At 40.6% G+C, this 16,911-nt stretch overlaps 1 protein-coding gene across 10 annotated transcripts in view; it reads left to right on the forward strand.

Annotated features, from left to right (window-relative positions):
• Window positions 1-16,911, forward strand: part of PPFIBP2 (PPFIA binding protein 2) — a 123,404-nt gene that overhangs the window by 40,131 nt on the left and 66,362 nt on the right. For 2 of the 10 annotated variants that reach the window (XM_060275477.1, XM_060275482.1), the window contains exon 1: window positions 6,725-11,569. The exons of 5 other annotated variants lie outside the window; for them this stretch is intronic. In XM_060275477.1, the coding sequence (XP_060131460.1) occupies window positions 11,522-11,569 (48 nt within the window). In that variant the 5' untranslated portion in view covers window positions 6,725-11,521. Of the gene's footprint in view, window positions 1-5,510; window positions 6,257-6,302; window positions 6,696-6,724; window positions 11,570-16,911 lie in introns of those variants that run through there. 3 more of the 10 variants (XM_060275492.1, XM_060275490.1, XM_060275487.1) reach the window with 3 other exon arrangements.

Consider the following 16,911-nt stretch of genomic DNA (forward strand, 5'->3'; position numbering starts at 1 on the left):
GTTCAGATGTTACTGATCTACAACTCTCATCACCCCTGCCTGTTGGTCATGCATACCTCGGGCTGACAACCACCTTAATGGGTCACAAGTTCCCCTATCCCTATTTTTAATGATGTTCGTATTCATTAACTTATTGTAAGCTGCTTTGTGAAGGCTTGTATTAAGATGGTATGTGTAAGTAAATACATGTCAGTAAATAATGCAGAGAGGTGCTGGATCTTCCAAAAAATAAAATAAAAGATCTAGAATTAAAAACATGCTGTGGATGTAATCTTGTTGGTGTGGTTTCTGTTTGATGGAATGAGGGGGGAAATGAAGTGTTTCTTTTACAAAATATGGAGGACTGGATTGTTGTTGTTATTATTATTATTTATTTATTTATACCCTGCCCATCTGGCTGGGTTTTCCCCGCCACTCTGGGCAGCTTCCAACAAATAACAAAATACATTAAAATACCACAGATTAAAAACTTCCCTAAACAGGGCTGTCTTCCAGATGTCTTCTAAAAGTTATGTAGTTCTTTATCTCCTTGACATCTGAAGAGAGGGCATTCCACAGGAAGGGCGCCACTGCTGAGAAGGCCCTCTGCCTGGTTCCCTGTAGCTTTGCTTGTCCGGGCTGAACAATGGGGGTGGAGACGCTCCTTCAGGTATATAGGACCGAGGCCGTTTAGGGCTTTAAAAGTCAGCACCAACACAGCATTTATTTCAAACAGCAATCTGGGTAACTGTGCCAAATAGTTTTCCTTCTGAACAAGAGTAGAAAGTTGACGGTATCTGTTTATGCAACACTTTGAGCTATATTATAATGTTGCATGGCATCGAAGTATTAAGTCATTGTATCCATATGTATCCATATGTGAAAACACTGTTTCTATGTGTGTGCTCACTAAATAACACTTATCTCTGGGAATAATCTAGGCTTCTCTAAACAACAGAACACAAGCTTGAGATAATTATTGGTTACTTGCTGATATTGGATACAATGACATAATTATTTGCTAAATGTTTTAGCAATGAGGGATCACAAAGTGGGTAGGTAGTAATCTCAACATTAAAAATTATACACTAAACCATTCTTGGCATGGAAGCTTTTGGGGAAAGTTGTATTTCTAAGGTTTGATGGCTCATAACAGCAGTCTTTTTTAGAATAACACCACCAAATAATACCATAAAATTATATACCATTAGAAAGATAATTTAATGCAGAATATGATGCAACAAACTCTGCTGAAGTATCTTTATTCTATCATATGTAGAATAACTCATAACTCAAAAAAGAAAGCACAGCTGCCTTATGTAAGAAGTGGATTTCCATGACTGAAAAATGACCTAGAACATACAAAGTGAAAAGCGTTGGCTGGTCATCTAGAAAGTGATGTAACAGCTAACCTGAATCCAGAAAAATTTGTGAATCTGATTTAAAAAGCAACCAAGGAATGAAGCACAATTGACAGATGCAAAATCCTTGGTTCACTCCTTGGGACACCATTGTAGGGCTGTAATTGCGGCAAAAGGTTTCCATACAAAGTACTAACATAAATTATGAGAAGTTATGGAATACTCTTTATAATGGTTTTCTGTGTATAACTTGTTTATTTGGTTATAACTTTTGATACAATAAAGATAATTAAAAACAGTTGGTTGCATTATATCCTGTATTAAATTATATTTCTAATGATACTTAATTTCATAGTATTATTCTAAATAAGACTGATGTTATGAGCCATCAAACCACAAAAATACAACTTTTCCTAAAGGTTTCCATTTGCGTTCAAACTTAGTTACCATTCTTCCACCTGACTTTACATTTCACAATGTTGACTTTTCGGTCCTAATGAAGGATTTACGGCTACCACTGCTACTCTGAAAATGTATTTAAATGTGCACTATGAATAGTTCTGCAACTTTGAGGGGAGAGGGAGATTTGGTATTGGTGTCTATTTTGTAAGTTTTTTTAAAAAAATGATGAGGATACAGTGCTCTAGTTCTAACGGCACTGAAGAATGGAAAAAGTCCTTCTTAAATATCTCCTATCTTACTACTAAATAAATGGCAATAGTTTTTGGGCTTCCTTGCAAATCACTTAATCACCTTGAAGCATCAATTGCCTGATCTTGGTATTGACATAATATGATACATGGCTTTAATTTTGCAAATGTTGATGCTGCATTCTTAAAGGCAGCATCAATAAAATACCTTAAAACTCCTCTGGAAAGTATAGCTAAGAAGAAATATTTGGATCAGAATTATGTTTGCATAAGAAGATGTAATAGAATATCCTCTCACCCCCAATTCCAGAGTGACCTTTAGTTTGGATACTTTATTTTTTTTAAAGAAAAAAGACACAAAAAGCCATTCCTGGAAGCATTTTGAATGTTGAAGTGAGCTATGTAATTATATACTAATCTTACTGTCAATGCCAAAAATATAATGCATGGTTAAACTGGCCAATATACCAACCTATAATTTGGGCAGGAATCTTGCATTTCTAGTGCTTCTGAACAAAAATGCATAAAAGTACAGATTATTATTTAGGGCCCAATTATTAAGAAAGTGGTCTCGCTCTACTTCTTTCCCTGTGTGTCATTGCTTCTCTTTCTTCTGCAATTACTTGTAAGTAGAAGGGGAAGGGTGTTATGAGAAATGGTCTTAGCTGCAAAAACTTTTGGAGACAGTGATGATTGGTGTGCATAGGCTGTTCCCCAAGCCCTTAGATTGACTTGGAAAAATTATTTTGAGTTCCTCCATTTGGGGGGGGGTGTCCAAGTTAATCTGTGGAGAGTTTGCCTTTTCTACTCTGCATTGGCTTCCAATGTGCTCAGTGATATCAACATACATTCCAATCAGATTTAGTGATATAACAATGAGCAGGTTTGCACTTAAGGCTACTCAAACCATGGCTAAGGGTGAGTTTATGGGCTTCCCAAAGAGGAGATTGTTTGTCATTGCGCACCTGCTGCTTAGCTTAGTGTGTTGTCCAAACCTGGACTCGTGGTTTGTCTCCCTCCAGATGAACCATGAGCTATATTCAAGTGTTGTTCGTTGTTTCGTAGCTCATGGTTTGTCTAGACAAAGCCCAAGCCCTGGTTTGGACAACATGCTAAGTCAAACCATGGCTTAGCTTGCAACGGTGCAACAGCAGGACCAGGGAGGAGGACAGCAGCTGCAAGGAGACCCACATGTTAAGCCATGATTTGACTGGGCACTACATGCAAACCAGTTCATTGTCTTGCATTCAAATGTTTCTAGTATGAAAATTACCAAGGAAAAAATAGTGCTGAAGTTGTACTCTTGTTGTACAGCAGTGCACTGGCACAAAAATATAATCTTTGGGGCATTCTTTTTCAAAAAAAATGTATATAAACACGCATCCTGAAATAATTTTTTTTCATGCTGGAAATATTTTTAGCCCTATAATCATAACCAATGGACACATTTTTAACTTCAGGTGAAATTTGTAACTGAAAAGTAGCACATTTCTTTTAGTGATGTGGATTTCATTTATCTATATATATAAAAATGTAGGCATTGCGCGTGCAGAGGTCACAGCCTTTCTCCGTAACCGCTGAACAAAATTGCATCAAATTAGGACAAAGCGTACCTTGCCCATCAGTGAGGGATCTAGCATAATTTTTTTCCCAAAAAAGCACAGCTTTCATACCTTAAATAGTGATAAAACGAAAAAAAGTGGCACACAAATTAGACATCATCAGCAAAAACACACACAAAACCCCCCCAAAACACACAACGCCCAAATCATACAATACCCACCAAAATAAATGACAACCCCAAAAATAAAATTAAACAATAATAGCTTCTGCTTCTCATGTTCTTATTTCAAATTTTTAAATCTAAATATATAAAATATATTTTATATCAGGAATGCTTTGATGGTGTTTCCTGCTTGGCAGGGGGTTGGACTGGATGGCCCTCGTGGTCTCTTCCAACTCTACGATTCTATGATTCTAAAAATGTTCACGATGCGTGCGCAGGGGCCAATGTATGGAGATACAGGGGGGAGGGGACAACACTCCCCGGGGAAAACAGAGGGAAGGGTATCCTACTGAAACACAGGGATGAGCCAGGGGGTTGGAGGGAGGAGGGGTGGGATACGTCATGGATCGGGACGGGGGGGGGATCACAGGGATGACCCACAGCAACGCGTGGCTGGGCCAGCTAGTTCTATATATATATAAAGCAATATCTTGGTATTTCTAGTTACTGCAGTCCTGACTTTCTGACCTAAATAAATAGTAGAGATCCTAAAATTGTGGCCTGAACACCACTGACTTTATCCTTACTTATAGCCAGAGGCAGGTACCATTTACTGCTACAGTTTCTGAGAAGACAGAGTGATGTATTGAGAGTAGTGGTGTTCAGTGACACACACATTATATATCCCAAAATCTACTGCATCTGCTAGAGGAACTCTGTTTTTCATTCAGGATATGCAACCTGAGCCTGGTTTAATCATGCAGGCTTGGAAAGGAAGACAGGACAAAATAAGCTGTAATGGGACTTGCAATTAAAACATCACATGAGTTTAAATATGTTCTAATTTACTAGTAGTGAAACATGAGGCACTGTATTTCTAGTTTTGTAGTATTTTATGCAGATCTCTGATGGTGGTTTTTCATTGTTCTGCACCCAGAGCTGCTTAAAGAAAGGGTGTGGGTGTGTGTGTGATAAAAATGTTAGAAAATGCTTACCGGTAGTTGTACATTACATTTTTTAAAAAAAGTTTACTAGTGTTCTTGCTTATTTCGCACTCATGCTGTAATTAGAAAATCCCTGTAATGAGTGTGGAGACTAGGCGACTTAGATCATGTATTAAAAAATTGTGAGTCTGTGATATCCCATCTTTCTCATGGGACTTGAAGAAGCATACATAAAGTTTGCCATGGGAAACATACCTGTTCAACTTTCAAGGTGGATTCACGGGTTACAGTTTCTAGGCTCACCTTGTCACATTACTGTACAGTGGTACCTCGGGTTATGAACTTAATTCATTCCAGAAGTCCGTTCTTAACCCGGAGCGCATTCCCTACATAGGCGGCCCTCCCTGGAAGCAGATTGCGTTTGTATCCCGGGGCAAAGTTCGCAACCCGGAACACCTACTTCTGGGTTTGTGGAGTTCATAACCCGAAGTGTTAGTAAGCAGGACTGTTCATAACCCGAGGTACCACTGTAAACTTGAATGCTTGGCATGGAATCTGGATCCAGAGTATATGGGGGAATGCCTCATTCCCCGCAAGTTCCCACCCCCCTGATTTTTCATTTAATCCACTAAAGCTCTCCTTACAGACAATGGAAGCTATAGCAGAATGTTGCTTTCTGTGGGAGTGCACATTCTGTAGAACTTGTTTTTTCTACGAAGAGATTTATCAGATTAACTTTCTTCAGGTTTTTAAAGGAACGCGGGTGGCACTGTGGTTTAAACCACTGAGCCTAGGGCTTGCTGGTCAGAAGGTCGGCGGTTCAAATCCCCGCGATGGGGTGAGCTCCCATTGCCCAGTCCCAGCTCCTGCCCACCTAGCATTTCAGAAGCACGTCAAAGTGCAAGTAGATATATAGGTACCGCTACAGCGGGAAGGTAAACGGCGTTTCCGTGTGCTGCTCTGGTTCGCCAGAAGTGGCTTTGTCATACTGGCCACATGACGCCGGCTCCCTTGGCCAATATCGCGAGATGAGCGCTGCAACCCCAGAGTTGCTCACGACTGGACCTAATGGTCAGGGGTCCCTTTACCTTACAGACTTCTTTATTCCACAAATAATTTGCATATGTTTAATGTGCTGGATTTTATTTACTGTATTTGGCTTTCTTCTTAATGGGACCTTGTTTGCAAAAATTTCAATGAAATATTAGCACTGGAGCAAAGTTGGTAGGTGGCTTTAATGCAGTGGCTGCTAATATATTTATAGTTATTTTAGGATAGAGTGGTAGTATATAAATTTTAAAAGTCCTAGCAACAAACGAAGAACAAAAAGGAAGTGATAAAAATGTCTAAAATGCTTTGAAGGAGCTCATCAGTGTGTGTACTTAGGAAAAAGAAGCAGATCTTGTTCCACTGGTTTTGTAAACTCAAGGGTTAACTCTTCAGAGTATGTTCCAGGAAGTAATAGTTTGTCTGTACAGTGACGCTTTGCTTTTATTTTCTGACATGGAGAGATGGCAAACCGTACACTTCTTAAACAAAAAGTGGACTAGTAAATCAACATAGCAAGTGGTCTACTTTCAGCAGAGTTCTGCATTTGTAAGTATATAATGCCAAGTAATGAATGCACTGTGTTTCATAATTAAGAATACATACTCTTTATATCCTGGACAAAATAAAATGAATGGGCCGGAAGGTGGATGGCTCTCAATCACTCCTATAGATCTTATTTAGACAACATTCACACCATCCAGTTTGTTAAATAGAGAGATGGTTGTTTTAAAGTTTGTTTAAACTTATTTTTTTCTTGCATTTACATGGGGCCAAAGCTCAAACATGACATAAAACTAAGACTCAGGTAGCATGTGACTCAACGGAATGCACTTTATCAACATTCCTAACCGATAGGGCACTGACAGGAGTGCCAGATAAAAGCCTCTGAATTTTCTAATTTCCTTTTTGGCTCAGAAGAAGGTGCAGGGGAAAAATCAAGGTGCAGTTGCGTGAAATCTGGAAGGAGTTGCTGAACCAGAAATAGGTACGTTAGATATTTTAAAACATTGTTTTTGACGAGGGCTGCTAGTGTTCACGTGTTTAGGCTAGCAAACAGGATGGTGTAGCTCTCCCTTATTACTTATTGCCTGTTTTCAGGGAGGGGACCTGCTTCTGGGCAGGGACAGCTGGGCTTGAGTGGCATGCTACAGTGTGGTAGGGTAATGGGGGAAGTGCTAAGCCAATCAAACAAAGCTCTTCTGTAACCAGCGCTTTCAAAGCCACGTTTCTGTACATGCAGCACATATGAAGTACAATCAGCTTAACTAAAGACCTAGGAGATTTTAACCGAAAGCGTAAAGCTTAGCTGATGAAGTAACTAGTCAAGAATCTAACTTCTCTTAAAAAATAAATAAATTACCATCTTCTAACAGTGTGGTCTTGGTGGTCCTATTCATGTATCGCCAGTCTGTCCAAAAACACAGATTCTAGTGCTTTTAATTTCTAGGATGTGTTCAGATTCTTCCTTCTGCCTCCCATCTCCACTGAGAATTATGCCCAGGGAGAGAGTAGCAGTTGGCTTTGGGCTTACGTAATCCCTGCCCTTGCCCCAGGCTCCTCACCCTGGGAGAAACAAACATTGTTATTTTTCTGTGTTTATTAGATCATGGGATCTCCTTGGCTCTCTCAGGTATATATCCCACAAGTGAAGAAGTGGGAGAGGTATAGAAGTGTTTGTAGAACTGAAGCCTGTTCTTAGTTTGCCCATTGATGGTGGTGGTGGTGGGTATATTGCCTATGGAGAGCCCTAGTTTTTAAGTTGAGATGCATGCTGACTAGGGCACTCGGGTGTCTTTACAGTAGGCATTCCTCTCACCATAAATGGTGGTATGATGTGTGGGTGGTAAGAGAACTCTGTCTTGGCAATCTGCCAGAACTTGCTGTCCTCAAGGCTTGAAACTCATTGAAATGTCTGTGGGATGTCTAATTTATTGAAAGAGAAACCAGTATGGGTGGTCTTGGGGAGATTGCTTTAAGTGACCTACGTAGGTTTTCATTGGGGCGTATGTTAGCATATGCTGTCATAGTACGTTACTGCATACCAGCATGCCTGAAATATATCCACACTTAGGTTTTTCACCCCCATCTTTTGATATATTATGTAGATTTAGAAGTAACTAAGACAGCAGTTCTGTCTTTCTGTGTCAGAGAGGTTTTAAAAAATTCCCCAGCCATGATTCTGGTTAGGCTCCGCTGTTGCTGCTTCTATTATGCAAAGTAGAAAAAAATGACCCTGCATTAAACTATGTATTGAACATAATACTTGGTTTGGCCCATAGTGAGATTTGGATGAGGAAGTTGCAGTAGTTGGAATCCGCTTGGGGAGATAGAATTCCATGCCAGATCAAGTAACCCACGGCTTGGACAAACTGGAAGCTGTCTTTAACATCTTGTTCTTCCTGTGGGGTACTATTTTGGGGTAGCTATTTGAGCCATTCTTAATAACTTCAGTAGTACAATCCTGATATTGTTGTGAAGATGCTTGACTGTTCCCAGTGCCTAGCATTACTGTAATTCCAAGAGTACCTTTTTGTCATGGTTAAGTGATCAGACGGGAAAGCTCGTGCCATTCTGTTGCTGTTGCCTACCCTCGGGGGTTTGCTTCCTGTTTGGGTACTTCTTTTTCAAGGTGTGCATTTTCCCCATTCATGGATGCTGCACAGAGCAAGACACTGAAATGGAGATTGCTTCTAGCTCCCGCCCCATTTTGTCAAGTGGCCTTTGGGCATTGTGAAAGATGGTAACACAAACTGGTAACAGTGGCTCTTGGAAATTCGTTGTTTGCTTAAGAAAAGGCATGTGCGCACAGGTATATAAATAAACTGTGCACATGCCCAGAACAGAAAAAAGGGGAGGAGTGGAGGGTGGGGGAAGAGTGACTGAGGATAGAGGCAGAAAATCACCACAGAGATACTTTCTGTCAACCCCCCACCCACTGGTGTGCTCTGAATATCCATGGCTAAAAACAGGAATGTGTGGGACCTGATCTGCCCCTCCCTCCAAAACCCCCAGATCTTTGTGACTTCCTGTCTTGAAGCACCCCTAGACATCTGCCTAAGAAAAAGGGGGCCTAGCAGCTGGCACTTTTTGCTGTGGCAGGTGGCAGTTTCTTTCCATGATCAACAGTTAGCTACCCATAGTAAGCATGTCTAGTCTAGGTGAGTTACTACATGTAGATGTTTCTTTGGGGCATTTGGTTAAGAAAGGCCGATAGCTCAGTGGGACAGTTCATGCTTTGGGTGTGGCAAGTGATAAAATCCCCACCATCTCCAGGTATGACTGGAAAAGATTCCTCTCTAAAGCCGTGGAGAGGTGCTGCCAGTCAGTGTGGGGCAGTACTGAGCTGGATGGTCCAGTAGTCTGACATGGCATGATATATTTTCCAAAAGAATAAACACAGCCTGCCTGCTTTAAAGATACTTGGGTATGTTCTTGAGCAGGGGTAGGCAACCTAAGACCCGTGGGCCGGATGCAGCCAATTGCCTTCTCAATCCAGCCCATGGACAGTCTGGGAGTCAGCGTATTTTTACATGAGTAGACTGTGTCCTTTTATTTAAAATGTATCTCTGGGTTATTTGTGGGGCTTGCCTGCTGTTTTTACATGAGTAGAATGTGTACTTTTATTTAAAATGCATCTCTGGGTTATTTGTGGGGTATAGGAATTCGTTCATTTCCCCCCCAAAAATATAGTCCGGCCCACCACTGAAAAAGGTTGCTCACCTTGAGCTTTATTGGAAAATAGCACAATGGGCACACATTTTGGGGATGGGTAGGTGGTGCAGCTAAGCGCTTGTTAGGCATGTAATATGTTCACTTGCCATTTCCCCCTCTCAAATATTACATGCAATGTATCTGAACTAGTCAAGAGCCAAAGCTGTTGACAGAGCTCTTCTTCTCTGTTGCAGAGAAGAAGAAAGGGGCACAACCAAAATGACAAACGGAAAGATCCAAATTTCAAATAGAAGTGCTAGAAGGCAAAACAAAGCTTTTGGCAAAGATGTATGATTTGTTGTTGGAGTGGTATACAAAAGATGAGTTGACAAAAGAAGTGATGATTAAATGGGCAAAAGATTTGGGGCATAATATTGAATATGATGCGTGGTTGAAATTATGGAATCAAACTTTAAGATTTACAGCATGTACTGCCTTGAAAGAAAATGTATATAAGATGATGTACAGATGGTATTTAACTCCAGTTAAATTAGCTAAAATGTATAGAATGAGTGACAAAAGTTGCTGGAAATGTAAAGAGAAAGATGGTGAATTTTATCATATGTGGTGGACATGCGAAAAAGTTAAAAGATTTTGGGAAAGTTTATATAACGAATTGAAAAGGATGTTTAGATATACTTTTCCAAAAAAACCAGAAGCATTTTTGTTAGGAATAATGGGAGGAGAGATTAGAAAAGAAGATCAAACACTGTTTATGTATGCAACAACCGCGGCTAGGACTTTGTTAGCCCAAAAATGGAAATTACAGGAATTACCTACAATTGTGGAGTGGCAGATAAAAATGATGGGACTATGCTGAACTTGCTAGATTGACATGCAAGATTCGTGACCAGGGGGAGACAAGGTTTCAAAAGGACTGGAGTAAATATGTGGACTATATGGAGAAAAACTGTAGATCATTAAAAACTCTCGCAGGATTAAAATAAACCTTACGAATTGACCAATATGTCAAAAAAGGAACTGCAAAAAAGGGAATTAACAAGAAACCCACATGAAGGGAGGGGGGGAAGTCATAGCTCGGCGGAGCAAGGTAAAAGATGTGAATATAAGATTTTGTATAAAAGATTGGTTTTGTTAATTTGTTGAATTTGGAAAATTGGAATAAAATGTATTAAAAAAAAAAAAGACAAACGGAAACCCAGCTTGTTATGGGGATTTAATGAGGAGGGTTGAACCATGTGAGCTCCTTGGAGAAAAAGGTGGGGTGTGAATGCAACAAACACACCTTAAGCATTGCTTTGATATGTACCCTCATGTGACTACAACAATTCCTGGGTGCTTCCATCTTCAGCCAGGGAATGTAAAGATGTTGAATGTATTTTTGCAATCTGTTGATGCATTGCCCCCTCTTGGAAATCTGTACAAGGAAAGCTTGGCTTTGTGCAGAAGGGGGCTGTCCTAAAATATTTGTGCCTTTGTGAGAATGGAGTAACCAGCAATTCTCAAACGGCAGGACTTATTTTTAGCTAAGTCTCAGCCTGAAATAAATTGGGACGCTGAGGAGCGTTCTGATAAACACGAGTAAAACAGAGACAGGAAATAGAGGGTCTTTGGGTAATGAGTTCCAGCCACTCTTGAAACAGAAAGCTAGTGAAGGCATTACTTGAAAATAGTTTCTCTATGACAGCCTAGCAATTTTTAGCTTGTTATTTTACCATTAAAAGGGAACACTCTCACTGCAGTTTTCAACTGCACTACTGAAGCTTCCCTTTCCCCCTCCCTCCCTCTCTCTTTTTTCCCCTCAGACCATCTGGCATTATGCATCTTTTGAAGCCTTTAGAATGATATTACTGCCTGTTGATGACTGATCTCTGCTTAAAAAAAAACCAGATGCTCTCTGGGTTGGGGAGGTGGGGAGACGCTGCCTGAAGTTTGTACAGTTGTGTGTGTACATTCAGCAGAAGAGTTTAGAAGGAGCCCGGGGGACAATTTTAAGTCAAATATGTACAGACATCCAGCTTGCAAGAGGTAGAGAAACTCAGTGTGAGTTGGGGAGAGCACTAGATAGAAAGATTGTGGTCTCTCTCCAGAACAAAGCTCTGAACCCAGGGAATATAATTGCTGAGATGGGCCCGAAGCATGGAGAGTGAGATTGATATTTACAAACACTTCACGTGGCTAAAGAGGGTAAGTGACTCTTCTGCAGTTCTGTTACTTAACAGCTTTGTGGGTAGAGAAAATGGAATACACTAACTTTTTCCACCTTTGTGGGAAATTATGGCTTGTCCCACAGTCTGAAGATGGGGCAGGGGTTGAGGAGAGAACCAATATTCCTTTGTCTTTACAAAGAACAGTGGGAGTGTTCTGAGTACTGTTTTAATGTGGTATTAAATGAGAAGGGTCCAAATAGGGTTTCAGATCTGATCCTAGTTCACAGCTAATGGTAATAATGCCTGTGTGCATTTCATGTTACCAGCTTTTCAAGTAATCCTGTCTTTCTTTGTCTAACGTTTGCACATATACTATAGTTGTGTGCTTTTAAACATGCAAGCTAACCTGTGGGTTTTAAATAATCGATCCCATTGTCCGCAACAGGTTTGAAATCAGTTTCTCCCAATTCGTCTTGCATTTAGATCACAATGATCATCTTAATTTTGTAGTGACTAATTTAAATCCAGTATTGAGAAGCATCTTAACTATATTTTATCTATAGGGGATGTGGGGTAGCAAAGAAAGCATAAGGCAGAATTTCTTCATCTTCTTGAATAATTTTTGTTTCTCTCTATATACAAATGTTCTTAAGGTTGCAGTGAAATACACTTCACAAGGAGTATTCATATCACTACTGAATTGGAATAGTGCTAAGTAGTACTGCAGCATTCCTCTGCCAAGTGCCTTTGTGTACTAAGGAAAATAATATACAGCCTTGGCAAAGTGCAGTATTTATCATTGGCTCTATTAATGACTAAAGTGAATTTTAACTGAACTGGGATTACATAGTTGTGTTTTTGCATTGAGGAAGTTTGTTTCACTATGCCATATTATGAATGTCCACTTATAAGCAAAGCTCATTGCGCTTAATGGTCCTTACTCCCAGCTAAGTGGATATTGGATAGCAGCCTGAGGTCTGCCATTCTGGAGACTCAAAAGGACAAGAAATGGCAGTTAATATTTTAAAGGATATGCATCTGAGTGATAAAATAATGCCATTTTTTGCGTAGGAAGTCTGATTTTGCTTTGAAAGTAAATGGTCAGATTACGTATTTAGGCATCATATATTTTCAAAGCTAAGTGGTGAAGGTCCATAGTAAGTAGGACATACAGCATTTGCACTAAAATGATCTCAATATTGGTTCTCTTCAGCTAAACCAATGTGCTCCAGAAGCAATTTTCAGAAAGCCGGACTATGGATGCAAACTAAGCTTTGGTTTCCTGTGGCAGAAAGGACATTGACACTGTGTAACATTCTTGTGGGAGAACTCATTCTCAAGATTGTGGGCGTAATTGGGATTATATCCAAACACAGTTTGCTAAATATTTGCACGGTGCTCTGTTAAAACAGCCTGTGGAGCGTCTGCTCTTAATCTGAGGAAATGGAAGTGTGATGGAATGTCAGTAGCTATGAGTAGCTTCATTATATGTAGAGGGTTTTAAAAGTGTGGTACACTGATTGCAATATGCCCGTGAATAGTGATTCTTAAAGAATGGTTTTCGGGACAGTGGAGGGATGCAGTAAAGACTGAACTTGTGTCGTAGTCCAGTGGGGGATAAAATGAGGAAATGCAGTAAAAGGCCTGCAGGCACTTCTGCATTTCTTCCAGGGAAAACTTGATTCCCATTGTGCTCACACAAGCTCCTTTGATAAGTAATTAAAACATTTGCAGAAAGCTGTGCAGTGAATTCATTCTGATGCCACATGATCCCATTGCTGTTGCATGCTTGGGCACCAACTGCGGTGGTAACCTGATGCTCTTTTGGCTGGTAATAAAAGCACTGCTTCCTCCAATAGATGCTTTGGGAGGGGGAGCAAGGGGGAGGAACTGAACTGGGCTCCCGTCATTTCAGTTGCATGTGCCAAACCTGGCTCTGGTTTCACAGGATAGGGGAATGAAACGGGCATAACATCAGTTTTGTTATTGCAAGAGTGCAGAGGCGGGTTTGCTGAATGATTTAGTGGTGAGTTGTAAGGCAGGAGTAAAAGTATGAAGTTGCTTAAATACTCAGTTGATTTGTACTCCTATCAAATGGTCCATGACAAAATACCCCTTCCTTGCAAGCAATTCCAGCCAAAAAGAGGCTAGTTCAAAGGCCAGTGTCAAGAGAGATCTTGTGCACTGGTCATGTGGCAGCACGCGAAAGGGACAAGTAACTGGAGCCCAAACAAACAGCACCCTCTCTTCTTTGATCATAAAGCAAGCAGAGGAGGAGTTGTTGTTTTTCTCTTATCAAGGAGGCCTTGGTGACAGGTAGAGGAGGGATTTGTTATGTGTGTACTCTCATTTAAGGGGGTGATGTAAATTGGCCACAAAGGACACTTCATTACTTTGTTTTAAATTATATATGCATTTCTCCATTTCCATGGATCTCCTTTCCATTAGATAAAGAAATTGTGGCTTCTAGTAAGCAGGATAAGACCGCAGATTTGAATAATCGTAATACTTTGACTATTAATGTAAAGCCATGGTTTGTTCAGCTAAGTTACAGTTTGTTTTAATATCTGAACCAGATAAAGAAGGAAGAATAAGCCAGAATCCTTTGAAACCAGCATAGTTTAAAGCTGATTTTCAAACTCTCTGATTTGCTGTTCTCTGAATTGATAGACCAGGCATCCCCAAACTGCGGCCCTCCAGATGTTTTGGCCTACAACTCCCATGATCCCTAGCTATCAGAAACAGTGGTCGGGGAAGATGGGAATTGTAGTCCAAAACATCTGGAGGGCCGAAGTTTGGGGATGCCTGTGATAGACTATTGGCAAGCCATGGTTAGGGTTCTGATTCCACCTGAAGAGTGTGTCACACCTTTGGAGACAGAAGTAAACTAATGAAGCTGAGTTCTGAGCAGATGATAGACAAGGGTAGATGAGCTCTAAACAATGGTTGGCCTGTGATACGTCCGGAAACCTGGTCTGTGATACATCAGAGTGCTGCTCCATTCACTTTGTGTAAATGACTCTTAACTCCACCCCCCACCCATCATAGAGCTCTTGCATCTACCAGGACATATTGTAAGCCCATTACTGGAAGCATCAGTATTACAAACAGGTTGGTGTATACCTAGAAATTTCTTTAAAATCCAGTACTTGCTGTAACATGAAGAAATTGGTGATGTAGTAGGCACATTCAAATGAGTGGTCCGCAACAATGGACATTAGTTTTTCTCTTCTTGATATTTTTCCAGACGTGAGTGAGATTAACTAAATCCAAAGTCTTCGAAATGGTCTGTAGGGCTGAGCTACTGAACAAATAGTTGGATGACTACATTTTGTTGGCTCTGCTCTGTTTCCATCTGCCAGTTTGCATTTAAAAGAAAGTCAGAATACATTGAACATGTCTCAACAGCTATACTTTTCTGCACAAGCAGTTGCTTTTATCATCACATGGGTATTATTCTGTATTCCAAATGGAATATAATGGCTTCACATAAACAAACAAAGCAACCAATCCTTGTGATGACAGTGAATAGCCTGGGAGAAATAGGCAACTAATCTGGGCAAATTCACCAAAGAACATCTGCATGTGTGCTGTGTGGAAGACCAACCTTGTTTTGTGCTTAGTTGAATTAAGGAATGAAAGTTTTTGAGTTCTTCTTCATGACAGTTGTTCATACAAGGATATTCTAGGCTACCAGTAGTGTTGTTGAAACTTGGCATGCCTCCTACCTGCTTCCTTCTACATTTAGCCTTGTTACTATGTCATGTTCCCATAAAATGTTGTAAAAATGTGTCCCCCCTCCTCCATCTGCAAACTTTGGGGCACCTTTCTTCTCTCTGGTCTCCTACTTTTTACATTCTTTTTACATTCAGACCTTGTAATACTTCTCCCAAAATTAATGCACAGGCTTTGTATCTTCTTCTAATTACCTGTGAGTATAAAATGGGGGTATGTCTCTTTGAGCCCCTTGTTGGAGGAAAGGTGGGAGATAAATGAAATAGAAAAATATATTTTCTTATTTAAAAAAAAAGCACTGAACAATGCAGAAACCTTATATACCTTTCTCCCTCAGTCCACCCAACACACAAATTTGCCCCACAAAACTCTACAGTGGCCCTCTTAAGTTATGTTTTCCCTTTGAATTGTTTTACAGGCTTTTGGAAAGAATTTCTTGCGCATTAAATTAGAGATGATTTATTGGTTCTTTGTGTTAGGTACCCGGGTCCTACTTTTAGGCGCAGAGTAAAGCAGCCACCTCAGGTAGCTGATTTTGGATGTATTGAAAGCGCAGCGGATTTAGGTATTTAATATATTGTTATATTTCCACTCACGTGAGTCATGTTTGTGCTGCCAAAATAACTCGACAAGCATTGGGCACTATGCATCTTGGGTGCTTTGTTCAGCCTTCAGGCAGTCCTGCCAGTACTGGGCCAGTCCTGCAGATGCCCAGTACTGCCTGGGCTTAGAGAGCAATGTCTCTCTCACCTGCCTATGTAAACACACTTCTGAATAACCTTGGAATCCTCCAGGGCATGACTTGACTTTATGCAACCTGTCCCACTCCAGATTGTCTCTGGAGCCTCTTGATAGCAGTCTCCCCTTGTTCCAGTTCTGAGCTCTAGGTCAGGCATCCCCAAACTTTGGCCCTCCAGATGTTTTGGACTACAATTCCCATCATCCCTGACCACTGGTCCTGTTAGCTAGGGATCATGGGAGTTGTAGGTCAAAACATCTGGAGGGCCGCAGTTTGGGGATGTCTGCTCTAGGTCCTGGGATGGTTGTTCCAGTTGTCCACTGCTCACCCACCCACCCCCGCAATCTCCGCAATTCCAAAGCCATATGTGAAAGCTTTCACGTTAATTTGGAAAAGTGTGGATAACGGTGTAGCTCATACTGCTCAAGGAAAATGTCTACACTTCAAATATGACATTCTTTAAACACAGCCAGTGAACGACTGCCAAAACTTTAAAAAGTTCAAAAACCAGATGTTTCTGGGGTTTGTGATCCTTTACCAGGTGAATGACCATAGGAGGTTCTTCTTGGGGAGCCATGACAGCACTTGCTTCCATCATAATCTACAAGCCTGTGCCCTTGGGCCATATTGCTATATTTTTTTATCTTCTCATTATGTTTGCCATAAAGAGAACCAGTATCTTAAGAGATGCCGTCTGAGACAGAGCAGCTGTTTGCTTAGTAGGTGAGCCTGTCTGGACTGCATTTGTCTGTTCTTATTAAACCTCGAAGCAGCTGATGTTTTGGCAGAGCTGATATTTTCTCCTTGGATTACTCTGTCTGATGTGGATGTTGGCTGAAGTAGTTCCATCCCAAGATACTTTGGAAGCGTTAATCAGAGCAGGAAGCATTGTAATACATTATCTA

This window comes from Zootoca vivipara, chromosome 1 (assembly GCF_963506605.1).
Source record: "Zootoca vivipara chromosome 1, rZooViv1.1, whole genome shotgun sequence".
In the NCBI taxonomy this organism is placed as follows: domain Eukaryota; kingdom Metazoa; phylum Chordata; class Lepidosauria; order Squamata; family Lacertidae; genus Zootoca; species Zootoca vivipara.